General features: G+C 36.1%; 1 protein-coding gene across 1 annotated transcript; it reads left to right on the plus strand.

Annotated features, from left to right (window-relative positions):
• The first annotated feature begins 2129 nt into the window (after positions 1 to 2129).
• On the plus strand, positions 2130 to 4881 carry LOC107796815 (B3 domain-containing transcription factor VRN1). Its single transcript, XM_075249578.1, has 5 exons — positions 2130 to 2470; positions 3038 to 3491; positions 3603 to 3781; positions 3887 to 4270; positions 4403 to 4881. Exons 1-5 carry the CDS (start codon positions 2351 to 2353, stop codon positions 4652 to 4654), a joined length of 1389 nt encoding a protein of 462 aa, XP_075105679.1. The 5' UTR covers positions 2130 to 2350; the 3' UTR covers positions 4655 to 4881.
• Positions 4882 to 17718: the final 12837 nt, after the last annotated feature.

Consider the following 17718-nt stretch of genomic DNA (forward strand, 5'->3'; position numbering starts at 1 on the left):
TGGATAAGATGCTGAAGTTATTTAGTTCATTTATAAAAACTTCAGCACTAAAAGCTAAAGTTTTTTTGTCCTGGATTCATTAGTTTTGTCATAAAACTTTTTCAAAAACTTCAGCAGAAGATGTTGAAGTTATTTAGTTCATTTGTAAAAACTTCAGCACTAAAATAGCTGAATTTTTTTTTGTCCTGGATTCATTTTTTTGTCATAAATCTTTTTCAAAAACTTCAGCAGAAGATGCTGAAGTTGTTTAGTTCATTTGTAAAACTTCAGCACTAAATAAGCTGAAGTTTTTTTGTCCTGGATAAGCTTTTTCAAAAACTTCAGCAGAAGATGATGAAATTATTTAGTTCATTTGTAAAAACTTCAGCACTAAATAAGTTGAAGTTTTTTTGTCCTGGATTCATTAATTTTGTTATAAAGCTTTTTCAAAAACTTCAGCAGAAGATGCTGAAGTTATTTATTTCATTTGTAAAAACTTCAGCACTATATAAACTGAAATTTTTGAAAAAACTTTCTAACATACTAGATAAATAATCATCTTATTCTTTCATTGTGTATTACTACTATAAAATAATCAGATTATCAACAATATCTAAATCATAAATTTTGGAAACAATAAATGTGAAAAGAACAGAATTACGTGAAAATATTCACAAATTATTGTCTACTAACTTACGTAATTATTTATAATTTGTTTTTAAATAATCTGATAAACATACTTATGACAATCATCCCGTAAACTGAAGTTTCATAGCAACATCAACAACAGAAGAAGAAGAAGAAGAAGAAGAAGAAGAAGAAGAAGAAGAAGAAGAAGAAGAAGAAGAAGAAGAAGAAGAAGAAGAAGAAAACGAAGGAGGAGAAAATGGACTGAAGTTATTTAAAAAGTGGGTACAAATTAAAACTTTTTTTAAAAATAAATATAGATTAAATGGGGGCGACCAAATAGGACGCCCCGTGCAATTTTTACGATTTATTGTTAAGACTATTGGCCTTAACATAAATAGCCCATTTAACTTAAAGCTAATGATGAATGTAAGGCCCACTGTTGGGCTGAAGTTGCTTTATGGCTTAAAACCCAATATGTAAAGGCGGACAATAGAGGGCCTATTTGCAAGTCCAGCCCCCTTCCCTCTCATTTACAGGGAGAAATTAAAAAATAGTCAGATTTATAAGTGGTCATTCAAAAATAGCACGCTTTCAAAAGTAATCGAAATTTAGTCACTTTTTATGTAAAAATAAATCTGAGCGGAAACACTGTTCAAAACCGAGAAAATATGCAAGTATATTATGCTGGAGTTCTAGCATAAGTATACTTGAACTCCAACATAATATGATGGAGTTCCAGCATAAGTACACTAGAATTCCAGCATAATATACTGGAGTTCCAGCAAAGCATACCGGTCCAGTATAATATGCTGGAAGTTCATACACAAGTGCTCAAATCTCCAGTATATGATGCTGGAACTTTCCGTGTGTTGGAGTTCCAGCATAATATACTGGAAGTTCATACACAGGTGCACCGAACTCCAGTATATTATGCTGGACCGGTCTCTATTGCAGCAAAATAGTGATTATTTTTCAATGACTTGGCAAACGCTGGCTATTTTTGAATGACCAGTCCGAAAACTGGTCAACCCGTGCTATTTTTACCATTTATATTATAGCCTTGGCCCTTTATCATGATTTGCAGTCGTAGCCACTTTATTTTAGCAGCCATAACCCGTAATTACTTTGTTACTTAAAATGGCCACAATTATTCTTTATAAAACAGTCAATTTTGAGTTTTTAGCCATGACCACTTATTAGTAAAACTAAATTTACAGAAATAACCACAAGGCTACTCTTACAAATATAGCCACTCAGAATAAATCTCAAGGAGCATATTCATGCTAATCAATAACACTTTCTTAATTTCAACATTGTAAAAAGCCATGGAAGCCTAAAACCTCCTAATCAAACACCAAGCATTCAATACATCAATAGCATGAAATAAATGCGTTGAATCGCTTTTAACACAGACTTTGTATAAATGTACAAATTTGGCCAATCAAGTGATCAGATCTGCAAATTTTACCTCTTCGGCAGTTCAACACAGGCTATAGTAACATTTGGTGGGAAGTTCATATGCAGCAATACTCAAGACTTTAGCATGGTACGAAATTGAGAACCATTAAGTAATAGATTCAACATCCATTCACTTCACATATAGCATTCATTTATTTTTCTCCTCGATTCCTGGTTAATCTATCAAATCAATGGTCATAAAATAATTATTTGCCTCCCACTCTACTCCATTAACTCTGTTGCTCTACTATCACATAGTACCAACTTCCAAATTAGATCAGTCATGGCAGCTAAGCCCCAATTGCAAAATGGTGAAGGCTCTTCCCATTGGAAATCTTCTACTAACATTACTCAACCCAAGTTCTTCAAGATTATATTATCCCAACATGAATGCAGCCGTCTGGTCAGTACTTTGTTCCTCCTTTAGTTTCTTTTCATTCTGCTGTTTTCAATCTTGATTCATGGACTGATTCAGATTTTCTTGTTACTGGAACTGTACCATCCCTCGTTATTAACAGTGGCTTTAAGTCGAACATTATATGTGTGTGTGTGTGTGTTGGGGAGGCGGGGTGGGGTTTCTAACTCACCTCAAAGAGTAGCTCATGAAGTGAGGATTTTCCAAGATTATGTAAGAAGAAAAAGACCCATTCCCCAATCAATGTGGAACAATCTGTAACATTCCTTGCTCACCTAATGCTAATCATTTGGAGCTTGATATACCAAGTATAAAGGATGGGTTTTAATCCGATACCATGTAAAAAATAAGGGACCTTTGGCCTAATTCTGCTAAAGATAGCTCATGAGCTGAAAATTGTGGAGACCAACAATTTATTCTCTTAACACGTGGAACTATCTAACATATGTCGAACCAAATACTGAGTGCGCAGGCATGTATTGCCAATTATACAGATCTGCCACTGTCTTGATTCAGAGATGTATGAAACTGAGTGCATATTTCCTTTCCGCGCAGAGGATTCCAGAAGACTTTGCGAGCAGATATTGCAAGAACATGCTTAACCCTGTGTATCTTGAGGTTCCCAGTGGAGAAGTATGGGAGGTTGAAGTTGTTCATTCTGAAGGCCAAATTTGTCTAGGCATTGGATGGCAAGATTTCAGTGACTTCTATTCAATAAGCTGCGGCCACTTTTTGATGTTCGGATACAATGCTCGTTCCCATTTTAATGTCACTGTATTTGATTTGAGTGCGTCAGAAATTGAATATCCAACAAAAGAGATTGAGTCGGATGATTCCATAGATATTTCGGATGTGGTTGAGCACTCTGTTGAAAATCTGAGCCATGGTCCCTTAGGCCAGGAGAGAAAAAGAAAAAGACAAGAAAGGGAATCAGAGGATGATATTCCAGTTAACGTTCAAACTAAAGTAATCGAGGAAGAAGAGTCTCAAGGAAATGTAGTTTCACTAGGTAAGAATGCATCTTATAATCTGGTTTATTAGCTATGAACAGAATGATATCAGTCATTGTGTTACATTATAATTTGGTAGTAATACTTTTCTTTTGGATATCTGTTTCAAGAAAGAAGCGAAGGCTGTAGGGAGCAGGAGCAACAATCCAACATTATTACCAGTAAGAGCGACACAGAGAGGGACGAAGAGAGAGCTGAAAACTACCAAAGAGCAAAAGCTTTTAAATCTAAGAACCCATTCATTATATCTTTTATGCATCCATCTTATGTCACGAGACCACACAATCTGGTGAGCTTTCAAACTTTGTGGAATGCTCGATATGTGATCTGTTTTTATTCATTCCATACATATGCACAACTTTAAACTCAATTTATAATTGATTTTTTTTGGCAGTCCATACCGTTGAAATTTGCTCGGAAGTATTTCATGCAGAACCGTGGCAAGTTAGTGCTTCGTGTTCCAGGAAGTGGATTTTGGACTGTCAAATGCACTTTACGAACGGGAAATGCTAAAATTACTTGTGGATGGAAGGCATTCGTGCTGGACAATAAGTTAAAATCTGGTGATGTTTGTGTCCTCGAAGTGATTAAAGACACTAAGCTCTTATTGATAGATGTCACCATATTTCCAGGGGTTTCTGATAGTACAAACGAGTCTATCAACGCTGAGGCTTCAGTTCCATGTTCTCCAGCCTATCAAAGAGCAAAAGCTTTTACATCTGAAAATCCATTCTTCATATATCCTATGCAGCCATCATATGTTTCTGGCCCTTCATTGGTAAGATACTTACTCAATGAAGATCTAGTGAGTTTTCATCCTTTTATGTCCAAAAAATGCTAATCTGTGACAAAGACACTATTAAATGATGAATCTTTTGGTCTAAATGATGAAGTATCATTCATTTTACAGACCATATCACGGGTGATTGCTAGTAAATTTTTCCCCACTAGATATAGCGATGTGGTGCTTCAAGTTCCAAACAAGAGATCATGGGCTTTGAATTGCACTGTTGGAACAAAAAATGGTAGGTTGAATTCAGGTTGGAAGAAGTTTGTGCAGGACAATAGCATAAAAATAGGTGATGTTTGTGTCTTCGAACAGGTTAGTAGAACCAAACTTTTATTCAATGTCTACATATTTCCTGCAGTCGAAGGTGTGTGAGATGGTCCCACTTGTTTAAGATTCTGACTTCAGTGTATACTTGATCAATTTGCCTTTTGTTTTTCTGCTTTTTGCAAAGGGGAGTATTCCTCCCAACATAAATTAAAGCAATATCTTTCACCCGAAGCATGTAAAACCTTAAGTTTCTTATTTTGTAATACGTATTAACTTCTTGTATATTTCTTTTTCCTCATGACTTCTTGTTTAGAGTTGAGTATATTATGACCAATGTTATAAGGAGTTAGGCAACATGTATCCCCTCCTTTATGTATTTTGTTTTGGATATTAATGTCCGAAGTAGGGCTCAAAACCCTAACCCACGGGCACCTAGACGTTGATTCCAGAAATTAAAGAACCTTTCTAATGGTTGACTTTGATGATTTCAACATTTTGGATTCTAAATAAACATATGTATGGTCGACTTGATCCTGAACTGCATTGATGAAGACAAGCAAACTCATTTTGGATGTAATACGAAAGATACCTAGTTGTACATAAAGTGTCTTGTTTGTGAAATCTATTCACGGTCACAACTCATGAGGAGAATGAAGGAGCCGAGTAGGAACATAAATTTATTGGAATGCCAGTGATGTTCCTTGAGCAGTGCAAATATAGCGCTCACGACTTTTCGTTGTCCCCAACAGACTCAATAAACTCAAATCTCAGAGAACTAAAGATCAAACTCTTTGAAGGAAATAGCAACAGTTCCATAGTTAACTTGTCTCTGCAAGAAAGTGTCCTGATCTGAGATTTTGGACTACTTCCTTTGTAACCCGAGGCTTTGATAAATGGATGTTCCCATCTACAGCATAACACATGGAAGCATCTAACACAATTGGTCCTTTACATGAGATAGTTCTCAAATAAATTATTGGTTTCTTTTGTTCATACACTTTTCCACCCATTCTCCTGGGAGCTTCTGTATGCAGATATACTGAGCAAAGACCTAAATTAGCTCAAAGTCGAATATGATTACAGAATCTAGTTTGATTATCTTGGATAAAACTATCACGAGGATTGCTTTTGTTGGATTATTATAAGCAGTATCGAAGTGTATTCTAAACAATTAGGACATACGCGGCTTCATGAGTTACCCATGAAGCGTGAACAAAGCTCGTCAATCACGTGACCCTCTAGAAAACGCTAAGTTGAGTTTTGGTTGGAAGGAGTTTGTGCTAGCTAGGTGATGTTTATGTTGTTGAACGGGTTAGTATATCCAGACTATTGTTCAATTTCATCATATTTTCTGCTGCTGAAAGTATCTCATCTCTCTTGCTTTAGGTTCCCTTCTCTCCCCATTCTGTATCTTTTTTCTCCCTTCTTTATTCCGCTTTCTCTTCTCTTCTTCAACAATGGATGTTGCAACTTTTTTCTTATTTGATGTGTTAATAATTACTGTAGTACAATGTATAATTAAAATATGTGTTTATTAAACAAAATAGAAGTTTCTTTGCTATTGGAGATAATTTTGTCATCAATCCATGCATTACTACTGCTTCACTCTTTTTCTACATTCTTTCCTAATATTATACATAGATTCAAATAGCACCATAGATATAACTTATATATGTATTATTAATGATACAAAAGAAAATTAGTAACCTAATGTTGTTATAATTATGCTGGATTTTATTGGAGATCAGAACGACCCCTTAAATTATTTGCTACGCTTCTATCCTTGTTATGAATCAGTATCACTTTTCCAAATATCAACGATTAAAATACCTAACTATGATGCAAAAAATTTCTATCAATTTCAACTACTATTTCAAGACGTTGTTTTTTCAAAATTGCGTCCAACAACCTCTAATTTTGGTGTTAAATATCGGAGGAAAAATGGGAGGACACGTTACAAATTAACATGAGATATTGTGTAAATCATGCTGCAAGAAAGTTGATAAAAAATCCCCCCCCCCCCCCCAAAACCCATCAATGTTATGGTAAAGATCTTTGAACATATCCAACAAACAATACTTTATCAGTTTGTTAGTGTATTGGTAGAAAGAGTAAAGGCATACTCATTTAAAATCTGATAGATGAATTCTTGGCCACTCCTTTACGTGCAGCAGCAGATATCATACTGAACCAAGTACGATTTCATTCCAAGGTCTTAAGATTCTCCACGGACCTTATCTGAGAGGAATTGATACCTTTGGAAATGAGACAACGAGTACAACAACGATACTATGGGGTTAAATTCATTCATGATCCTCAAACTTATTTTTTGTAACTCTAAAGTTATAAAACAAATTTAAATAACTTTCATCATTTGAAAATGACATGCCATCTCCATGTTACAAGCATATATCCCTTTTGTTCTTAATTGATATTTTTTATCCTTTTACCTTTTAAAACACGTTAATTGTGAAATGAGCGGTAAAAAAAGTAAGAAGGGACTAAGTGTCGGGTGGCTTTTGAGTGGAACCAAGGAAAGAAAGAAGGGTATACTTATTTTGTAAAATAATACACACCACTAGCGGGAATTGAAAAGAAAAAAAAAGAAAAATTTGAAGAAAAAAAAAGGAAGGAAAAATATAGGTGAATAAGTTGTTGTCTTGTTCTTACTAGTGGGGTATAAATTGAAGTAGTGCTTAAAGAAAGAGGGAACATTGTTGGGGGTGATTATAGTTATGAAATTAAAGTGGATTGAGGAATTTGCGCTTAAGTTATCATGTGATGTGTTAAAGTGCTTAGGAGGTTGAGTCACTATTCCTAAATATATCCTACCCATTCTTTAGCCCATATTACAACCACGAAAAAGTCCTAATTGATTTTAGATCGAGTGATTCTACATTAGTAGAGATTTACATTATGGGCAAGCCTATGGTACCAAGTGCATGCATGTGACTTCTTTGGGAGAGCGAGCGATTTCCTTTGATATATGTGAGTCCTTAAAATAAACTTGAGCATTTGATTTGAATGTGTGGATTCTACTTATTCTTTTGCTTTTGTGTTGAGGGCACATGGTTTCATGAGGGACCTTTAACGTTATTAGACTTCTCTATGATGTTGGATATTCAAGCCATGAGTGTATTGTGACATTGAGTCGGTTTTTGAGGATAGGATTATTATGAGCATGTTGTCTTTGGTGTAAATAATTTTGAAGAATAGTATATGTAAAGGGAAGTGTATGTGATTGCATATGCTAGAATTTAATTGTTGCTTCAACCATTGTCATTGGTGTACTGTGCTTCAAATGTATAAATATAAAGCGCCCAAGAATAGTGTGAATTATTGGTTTACTCGAGGACGAGCAAGAGTTTAAGTGTGGGGTAGTGATGTTTGACTATAATTATATATTTTTAGTGGACTATTTGTCTTGCATATTGGTGCTTTAATGTTAAATTGCACTATATATGTGCTTAATTGAGTTTATTTTATGTGTAGGTACTTTGGAAATGAAATTGGGAGCAAAATAAATATTTTGAAGTGTATTTTCTACACTGCAATAATTAGCTCATAAATATCTAATGATTGGAAAATTATGGCATAATAATGAGATGAAACAAAACAAAAAAAGAAACAAAGGTGAAAACAAAAAAAAAAATAATAATAAACTGTGGATTGATTACTTGGAGGAGCAAAACGTGAAGCAGCACATTGAGTCAATTGTTAGAAAGCAAATTAAAAGTTAGGCAAAAAAACGTTACTGGTTTCTGCGTCAGGTCCAGCGCGACGCTGGCCTGGACGCTCGGTGCGGGGTTTTCCTACTTCATTCGGGACAAGATTATTTTTCGGTTCTATACGGTCCCAACTTGTATAAAAGGAGTTCAAACCTATTTTGGAGGGAGGAGGACATTTTTTAGAGGAAAACACAAGCACAAAACCGCCGTGAAGGCCGGAATTCATCAAGTTCCATCTTTTCTTCTACCAAACTTAGTATTTTTTAAATTATGCTTATATTAGCTTTTTATTTTTACCAGGACATTGAAGAGATGATTGCTGATGTTCTTGGTGTTGAAGTTTTTCGGCAAACTATAGCTGGGAATGTTCTTGTTGGCAGCTAGTGTTCTTTCTCCAATTTTCTTCAATGGAGAGAAAGAACCAGGGAAGGGGAAATGTGGTTATTGCTTGTTGACAGTTTGGGGGCAACAAGACAGAAATTTGTTATTCTTCTTCCTGATTCTCTACTTCTATTACATTGGAAGATGCGGAAAAAAGGAAAAAAAACAAACAATAAGAATTCAGTTCAAACTTATAATGTGAAAAACTCCACCAGAATCACTAGACTATACTCTGCTCTTGGTGGTGAAAGTCAAAAAAGACCAGCCTAAGAGTAAACCAAACAAACAAATGCACGAAGAAAAAAAAGAAAAAAAAGGAAGAAGTTAACAACAAGATTTGGTTGCTAAGAAGGCAATATCATAGCGTCAAATTTCAATATCCCAGGTTTGTTACAAAAGAAACATATACGTAACAAATAGGCAATCATGTGAATTTCCCAACTTTTTCTATAGAGCTCACTTCTCTACCCAAAAAAGGCCCAAAATGGAGGAACTAAACATGTACAGCTGTGAGATGATATACACACAAAAGAAAGTTCATAAGGTGACAGAAGATTGATGTTCGAGGCTGGCCAATTAGAGAGCAAAAAAATATGTATCATATCTAATCCTGTGTTAACCAATCTTGGGTTGCTTTGGTAGAGGCTGTTGAGATGCCGAAGATTCTGGTGTTGATTGAATATCATGAAAAGGTCAATTGGTCGTCAACAGACGTCGGTCCAAGTTACCGTCGGATACTCCACCAAATTTTATTTTAGCTGCAGCGACGCCAAGGAGCTTCGAAGGTTAAGTCCTTGAGTGAATGCTTGAACGGTCCAATCATTAGCAACTGGGGATAGATCTATTCGTTCCATCTGAAAACTCGATACGAATTCCCTGAGTATTTCGTTATCTCTTTGTTTTTCTTTGAAAAGGTCTGATTTCCTAGTCTCGACCTTGATGACCCCTTCATGAGCCTTCACAAAAGCATATGCAAGCATAGCAAACGAATCGATAAAATTTGGGAGTAAGTTGTGATACCATATCATTGCTCCTTTTGACAGAGTTTCCCCAAACTTCTTTAACAAAACCGACTCGATTTCGTCATCTTCCAAGTCGTTTCCCTTAATGACGCATGTGTAGGAGGTCACATGCTCGTTGAGATCTGTCGTTCCGTTGAATTTTGGAATGTTGGGCATACGAAATCTCTTCGATATCGGCTTCGGTGCAGCGCTCCGAGGGAAAGACTTTTGGATAAACTTCTTAGAATCCTCCCTTGATTTGATCGACTCTGGAGTTATTAGTCTCCACTTTTTTATCGTTAGCCTTAATTTTCTTCTCCCCTGATTCCACCCGCTTCGTCAATTCCTCAAGCCTTTTTATTATTTTGGGGTTGGCCCCGGGATCAACTTCGTCCGACCTCCCGGGTTTTGCTCATATCTTTGGGTACTCTCCCGGGACCGTTCGGGCTCGACCCTATGTACCAGGTTTTCGACGCAGTTTCAGTGGATAAAATTTCTGAAGGCGAGGACCTTCCACTTCCCAGGATCGCAGCTGACCGTAAACTTCTTACTGAGATAATAGATGGCTTGCTCCTTCCTTCCTGTGATATTATGTTGCCCCAGTACGCAACCAAATGAATTCTCCAGTACCGTTAGATGGAGAATCAACGGTCTTCCTGGTTCAGGTGGGACCAACACAGGTGGGTTTGATAGATACCCCTTGATTTGGTCGAAGGCTTCTTGACATTCTGCCGTCCATTCTACCGCATCATCTTTCTTCAGTAGCCGAAAAATGGGTTCACAAGTCGCCGTGAGTTGAGCGATGAACCTGCTGATATAATTCAACCTTCCCAACAGACTCATTACTTCTGTTTTGTTCTTCGGCGGTGGCAATTCCTAGATGGATTTGGTATCCAGTGAAACTTTCGGTTCCCAAAGACCCACACACAAAGACTTGGGACACGCTTTCTAGAGACCTCCCGATCAGTATCTGAGAGATGCCGAGCAGGCAAATGAAAGCCGAGAATAACACACTGATCCCCGACTGAAAGAGGATTATGAGCCGACGGAATTGATAGCCAAAGGAATCCCCAGTAGAGAGAATCTTATCGGTAACACTCCAATCCCCAGCTGAGAAAGAGAAAATAAAATAAGAGAGTCTTATGGTGAAAACCTTCACAGGCACCGTAAGGCGACGAAAGCTGAGAGAAACAAAATGAGAGAGTCTTATGGTGAAAACCTTCATAGGCACCAGAAGGCGACGGGAGTTGAGAGAAATGAGAGAGTCTTATTAGTGAAAACCCTTCGAAGGGCACTATGAGGCGACAAGATAAGATTGGCGGAAAGGATCCGTCGAGGCATCAAGCAATGCAAAAGTGTTGATTTGGAAAAAAGAGTTCGGCGCCTGCATATCCCCCAGCGAAATGAGGCCACCAGAAAGATTGATTGATACAAATAGACTGGGTTGATTAATCCGGAATGCACGACATGATCGTTGGGATCGGTTATATCATTCAGATAAGTCCTTTTCCTTTTCTTCTCCCCAGCATTCGTTCGGAAAGACTTCTTCTTTTTCCATCTTTTGAAATCATCACTTTTCATTTCTTTTGTTTTAAGAAGTTTTCCTCCAACAGTTTGTTTTGAGAAAGATTTTTCAGAGCTTACTACCAGTTGTCAAAACGGTGCAAAGCAAAATGCAAATAGGACAGGCCAAAGATAAGGCGACAAAGCGAAAAGAAGTTTGTCGCAAGACCAAATGATGAATGGGTCTAGATTCCAAGAGGACCAAATTTCCAGGGGAAGTTGGAGAAAAACAGAAAAAACAACATTTGAAAAGTTATAGATCAAATTCCAAGAGGATCCCCAGCAGATTTGCGAGATGCAGGAACAACTCCGACAGATTATCGACCAAGTTACGTGATGATCGGACAACACTGAGCGGGGAAGGAAGAGAAAAGAAAAACCATCCCCGGCAGGAATATCATCCCCAACAAGTTTTGTAATAAAACGCAAAGCAGGGAAAGGAAAAAGGGAAAAACCATCCCCAACAGGAGTGACACGACCACTCACCACGTTTTAAACTAACAAATTTTTCTTTGATTTGAAGCAGGGAAAGGAAATGTTATTGACAGCGGGAAGACATGGCCACAAAGAAGATTATCAAACTAGGGCAGAAAATTTTCTCTCATTGCGAAAATTTTCTTGAAATCAGATACCCACTTGGGGAAGATGGAAGATAACACAAGTTTTGAAGGAAGTGGAATCCCCAACAGTTTACGGGAGAAGGCAATACAAGTTTTAAAGAAAGCAATCTTGGAAGAAGCAAGATAACCCAAGTTTTAAGGGTAGTGGTCTTTGAATCAGTATCATCTCCACCATTGTTAAAAGGAGGAAAGTAACTAGTCTTAAAGAAGGAAGATAATTCCTCAGCAGTGTTATCCCCGGCAGGTTTCAGAGAAGTGAATACACCAGTTTGAGGGAAGTAATTGCTGATGAAGTCAGGAGCCCGCCTGTAGAATGGAGGTTGTTAAATTTTAAGTTGGAGTCAGGAGCCCGCCTATAGAATGGAGGTTGTTAAATTTTAAGTTGGAGTCAGGAGCCCGCCTGGAGAATGGAGGTTGTTAAATTTTAAGTTGATGAAGTCAGGAGCCCGCCTGTAGAACGGAGGTTGTTATAATTTTAAGTCGAAGAAGTCAGGAGCCCGCCTGTAGAATGGAGGTTGTTAAATTTTAAGTTGATGAAGTCAGGAGCCCGCCTGTAGAATGGAGGTTGTTAAATTTTAAGTTGATGAAGTCAGGAGCCCGCCTGTAGAACGGAGGTTGTTATAATTTTAAGTCGAAGAAGTCAGGAGCCCGCCTGTAGAACGGAGGTTGTTATATTTTAAGTTGGAGAAGTCAGGAGCCCGCCTGTAGAACGGAGGTTGTTATAATTTTAAGTCGAAGAAGTCAGGAGTCCGCCTGTAGAAAAGAGGTTGTTATAATTTTAAGTCGAAGAAGTCAGGAGCCCGCCTGTAGAATGGAGCTTGTTAAATTTTAAGTTGATGAAGTCAGGAGCCCGCCTGTAGAACGGAGGTTGTTATAATTTTAAGTCGAAGAAGCCAGGAGCCCGCCTATAGAATGGAGGTTGTTAAATTTTAAGTTGGAGTCAGGAGCCCGCCTGTAGAACGGAGGTTGTTTATTTTAAAAGTTGAAGAAGTCAAGAGCCCGCCTGTAGAACGGAGGTTGTTATTTTTAAGTCGAAGAAGTCAGGAGACCTCATGTAGAATGGAGGTTGTTAAATTTTAAGTTGAAGAAGTCAGGAGCCCGCCTGTAGAATGGAGGTTGTTAAATTTTAAGTTGATGAAGTTAGGAGCCCGCCTGTAGAATGGAGGTTGTTAAATTTTAAGTTGATGAAGTCAGGAGCCCGCCTGTAGAACGGAGGTTGTTATAATTTTAAGTCGAAGAAGTCAGGAGCCCGCCTGTAGAATGGAGGTTGTTAAATTTTAAGTTGATGAAGTCAGGAGCCCGCCTGTAGAATGGAGGTTGTTAAATTTTAAGTTGATGAAGTCGGGAGCCCGCCCGTAGAATGGAGGCGTTACTTTTTTAAAGTTGTTGCAGTCGGGAGCCCGCCCGTAGAACAGAGGTGTTACTTTTAGGTTGCTGCATTCGGGAGCCCACCCGTAGAACGGAGGCGTTACTTTTTAAGTTGTTAAAGTCAGGAGCACTCCCAGAGAGCGGAGGGTTACTACAAAAATTCCCAGCATAAATTCAAGTTCAGAAATCGAGAGGAAGACAACAATGATCAACAAAAGCTAGTCACAATAAAAAAAAAATAATAAAAAAAAAATGAATCCAAAGTGCAGAAGTGGAGAAAAGATGTGGTCTGTTCAAGACATAATTGAAGTCACGAGCTCTGCATGTCCCGTCCTGATATGAAAAAGCTGAAGAAGATTGAACCAACACCTGTAGTTAACAAACATCAAGATTCAGATCAGAGTCCGCATGAAGCATCAACCAAGACTCAAGATCAAGCTTCAGAAGACTAATAGATAGAAATCTTGTAACTAGTAGCTCATAGGCTTAGTTAGTCTTTTTCATGTTTTTGATTTTGATGGAATAACAGGACCGCAGACCGGAACCTCAACGGAACGGAACATCGATCGGCTCTTCACCTCAGTATACTCCATCACCTTACTCACTTCTGAACTACACGTGACCTGATTCCTTTATAGCCAAAGATATGTAGGCAGCTCAGATACCCGGGCTCGGTCACAATCTCTCCCTTTCCTTTAGTTTTAGTCTCTCCGAATAAGAGTCGGGTCAAAACATGTCTAGTCGTTCTTTGTCAGAAAACTCTTCGTGTTTCCAGTCAAAGAGGGGCAGCTGTAGACGTGTAGTTTTTGACCTTCCCCAAGATTTTTTCATATTTTAGCGTGTAAATATCTAATTTAGGCCTAATATAGCTATTTCAACTCATTTTAACTCTTTTATTTTATTTTCTTACAAGAAAAATAAAAATTACAAACAAGTATTTTAGTTTATGTACTTTTCATAAAAAATAATTTTAAAAAAATAGTACCTTATTTTTATCTTTATATAATTTCGAAAACACAAAAATAGTTTATATTTAGTTTAATTAATTAGGATTAACTTTGGTATTGTGCAATATTTCTATCTTATTTTAAAATGCATTATGTAATATTTCAGATTATGAAAAAATACAAAAAATATATATATATATTGCATCTGCATTTTGGATTTTATTTTACATTTTTAGATTAATTAAGTAAGTGTTGTTGAAAAAATAGAAAAAGATCATAAAAAATAGTCATGTTACATTTTACTCTTTAATTTTCAAATTTTGGCAATTTTCTTTTAATTTGATTTTTAATTAGTTGTAATAATTATTAGGGTTAATTAATTTAATTGTCTAAGATAATTTGGGGATAGAAATTAATTTAGGTTTTATTTTAAAAAAATGAAAAAAGAGTCTTACCTAACTAATTAGGAAGTTTCTATATTGGTAGGGTAAAACTAACACTAATGAAAATTAAATAATAACACTAACTAGTGGATAATTAAAGAAGTTAAAAGTATAATTTGTAATGGAAGATGCACTAATTTGATGCCTATTTAGAGATTAGAGAGCTGGAGAAAGAGGGGAGGGGGAAGTTCAAAAGATAGAGAGGAAAAAAGAGATGGCTTCTTCTTAACGCAGACAGGGGGTATACACTCAATATACAGTCAGTATACAGTCTATATACACTAGAGATACTCTCGATATACACTGGATATACACGGACAGCCAACGAAAAAAAGGTCTTCTTCCTCCTAAAAATTCTACATCTAGAGCTTAAAATTCAGATTCGCCACTTGGGATAATTAATGGTGTCCCAAGTCTTTGTGTCCAGGTTTGGGGGATCAACTCTTGAATTGACCGGAGTCCAAGTTTGTTCTCCGTGAGGTTTTTGTAAGCAAAACCTCGAAACTCGCCATCTCTTTTTTCCTCTCTATCTTTTATACTTCCCCCTCCCCCTCTTTCTCCAGCTCTCTAATCTCTAAATAGGCATCAAATTAGTGCATCTTCCATTACAAATTATACTTTTAACTTCTTTAATTATCCACTAGTTAGTGTTATTATTTAATTTTCATTAGTGTTAGTTTTACCCTACCAATATAGAAGCTTCCTAATTAGTTAGGTAAGACTCTTTTTTCATTTTTTTTAAATAAAACCTAAATTAATTTCTATCCCCAAATTATCTTAGACAATTAAATTAATTAACCCTAATAATTATTACAACTAATTAAAAACCAAATTAAAAGAAAATTGCCAAAATTTGAAAATTAAAGAGTAAAATGTAACATGACTATTTTTTATGATCTTTTTATATTTTTTCAACAACAACTTACTTAATTAATCTAAAAATGTAAAATAAAATCCAAAATGCAGATGCAATATATATATTTTTTTTGTATTTTTTCATAATCTGAAATACTACATAATGCATTTTAAAATAAGATAGAAATATTGCACAATACTAAAGCTAATCCTAATTAATTAAACTAAATATAAACTATTTTTGTGTTTTCGAAATTATATAAAGATAAAAATAAGGTACTATTTTTTTAAAATTATTTTTTTATGAAAAGTACATAAACTAAAATACTTGTTTGTAATTTTTATTTTTCTTGTAAGAAAATAAAATAAAGAGTTAAAATGAGTTGAAATAGCTATATTAGGCTTAAATTAAATATTTACATGCTAAAATATGAAAAAATCTTGGGGAGGGTCAAAAACTACACGTCTACACCCTACCAGGAGGATGGCATTGATTATGTAGTTGCACTATCACTCCGTTTGCTGAGCCTACAATATTTCGAAAATTAGCCGCATGCTTATTCCATCACCTTATCCCTCGGGTGTTTCTCGAACCATTGCTCGTGGGCCTCCGCGAATGCTATTTTCGGGGTCGCTAGGCGGGCGTCAATAACAACCTATGAATTGGTGTCGATTGGATCGATAGCTGGGACTCCATTGGGATTGGGATCAACAGGGGGTACCTCATTACTAGGCACTAGGTTGTTGTTTTCGCCATGATGGCCAGACTCGGCCTCAACGTTCAAGTAAGCAGACTGAGAGTTTGACATTTTGTTATTATGTTATTATATAAATAAAGATATCTTGTAATAATTATAATTTAATTAAGAATTTGAATTCTAATTACTAATTAATAATTAGAAATTAGAAATTAGAAATTAGATACTAATATTTATTATTAATAGAATTTGAAAATTTTGAAATTCTTAATATATATCTAAGTATCTATATCTAAATCTATATCTAAATCTAACTGAGTAGGTATAACAAGTGCAAAGAATGTAGAATTGTAGAACTAAATAAATAGACTTATTCATCTCCTACATGAGAAAGATATGTATCATAATAAACTTTATTATTTTTCTTCATTTCTTTGTCTTTTGTTCTTGTCTTCTAATTTTCTAAAAATAGATAAAGAGTTTCTTACAAATTATCGATAGATTTGTTCGAATTCGACCCAACATGAATTTTTAGCTAAAATGATTTTTAAGCTAACCTGAAATTAAAACTTTAAAAGAACAATCGTAAAATATAGTGTGTTAAGGAAATTCGTATCAAACCACCACTATTATCCTTATCCCACGGTGGGCGCCAAACTGTTTACCCCTTAAAAATGGATAACAATTGAATTTATAAGTGGTTTTAAAGATATGTGGATTGATTCAACACAAATGATCAGGAATGTTAGATAAATACATTAAAGGTACTATGGATAACCAAACCAGTTATGAAGTTGAGTCCGAACTTAGATTTGAAGCTTAACAATAATTCTGCCCTCGATCGGACCCTCGATTCAGAGCCAAATGCGTGTGAAGAACTATAATTAAAATAAGAACTTTTCAATTACTGGAAAGTAGAGAAACAAGTTTGTATTACCTTGATATGTGTGTTACAGTCTCTTTATTGAATAATAAACTTCCCCTTTATATAGTAGGAGAGTTTTACTCCTAGTACAATTCTAATAAAAAGAAGGATTTGTACATCAATTACTGATACGCTACCGACATCGAACGGGATCCGCGCTGTAATATCCGGTTGGGTCTGGATATCACGACCCTCTGTTAGTCGCGTGCCACCGTTTGTAGTGCTTTATGATGTCTTGGAGCTCATACCGGACTCGGGAGGTGTTGTCTTATTGGGTGTGGTGGCGAGCATCCCGTTCGATCCTTAGTACGAGAAGTTCCCAGCTTTGGTTCTGATTCCATGTAGTTATGTCCTTGCTTCGTTTGACCCATCGGAAAATTGGGATACTCATTAGCCCCGGTTTTAACTGTATACAAGACACAATTTCAACTTTCAAAATTTATTTTTCATGTCGTCTTTAAAAACTCATTTTTTAAACTTCAACCAAATCTATGTCCAAATGCTAGCTAAATAATTTCACAAATCCTCAACTTTTGACATTTTGGAAAATCAATTGGAACGAGGTTGAAAATCGCTTCTACGAGTGTAATTATGCAATGAATTATAAGAGCTATCAAAGCATGCTTCTCGTCAACATCGA

The sequence above is a fragment of the Nicotiana tabacum genome, chromosome 3 (assembly GCF_000715075.1).
Source record: "Nicotiana tabacum cultivar K326 chromosome 3, ASM71507v2, whole genome shotgun sequence".
In the NCBI taxonomy this organism is placed as follows: Eukaryota; Viridiplantae; Streptophyta; class Magnoliopsida; order Solanales; family Solanaceae; genus Nicotiana; species Nicotiana tabacum.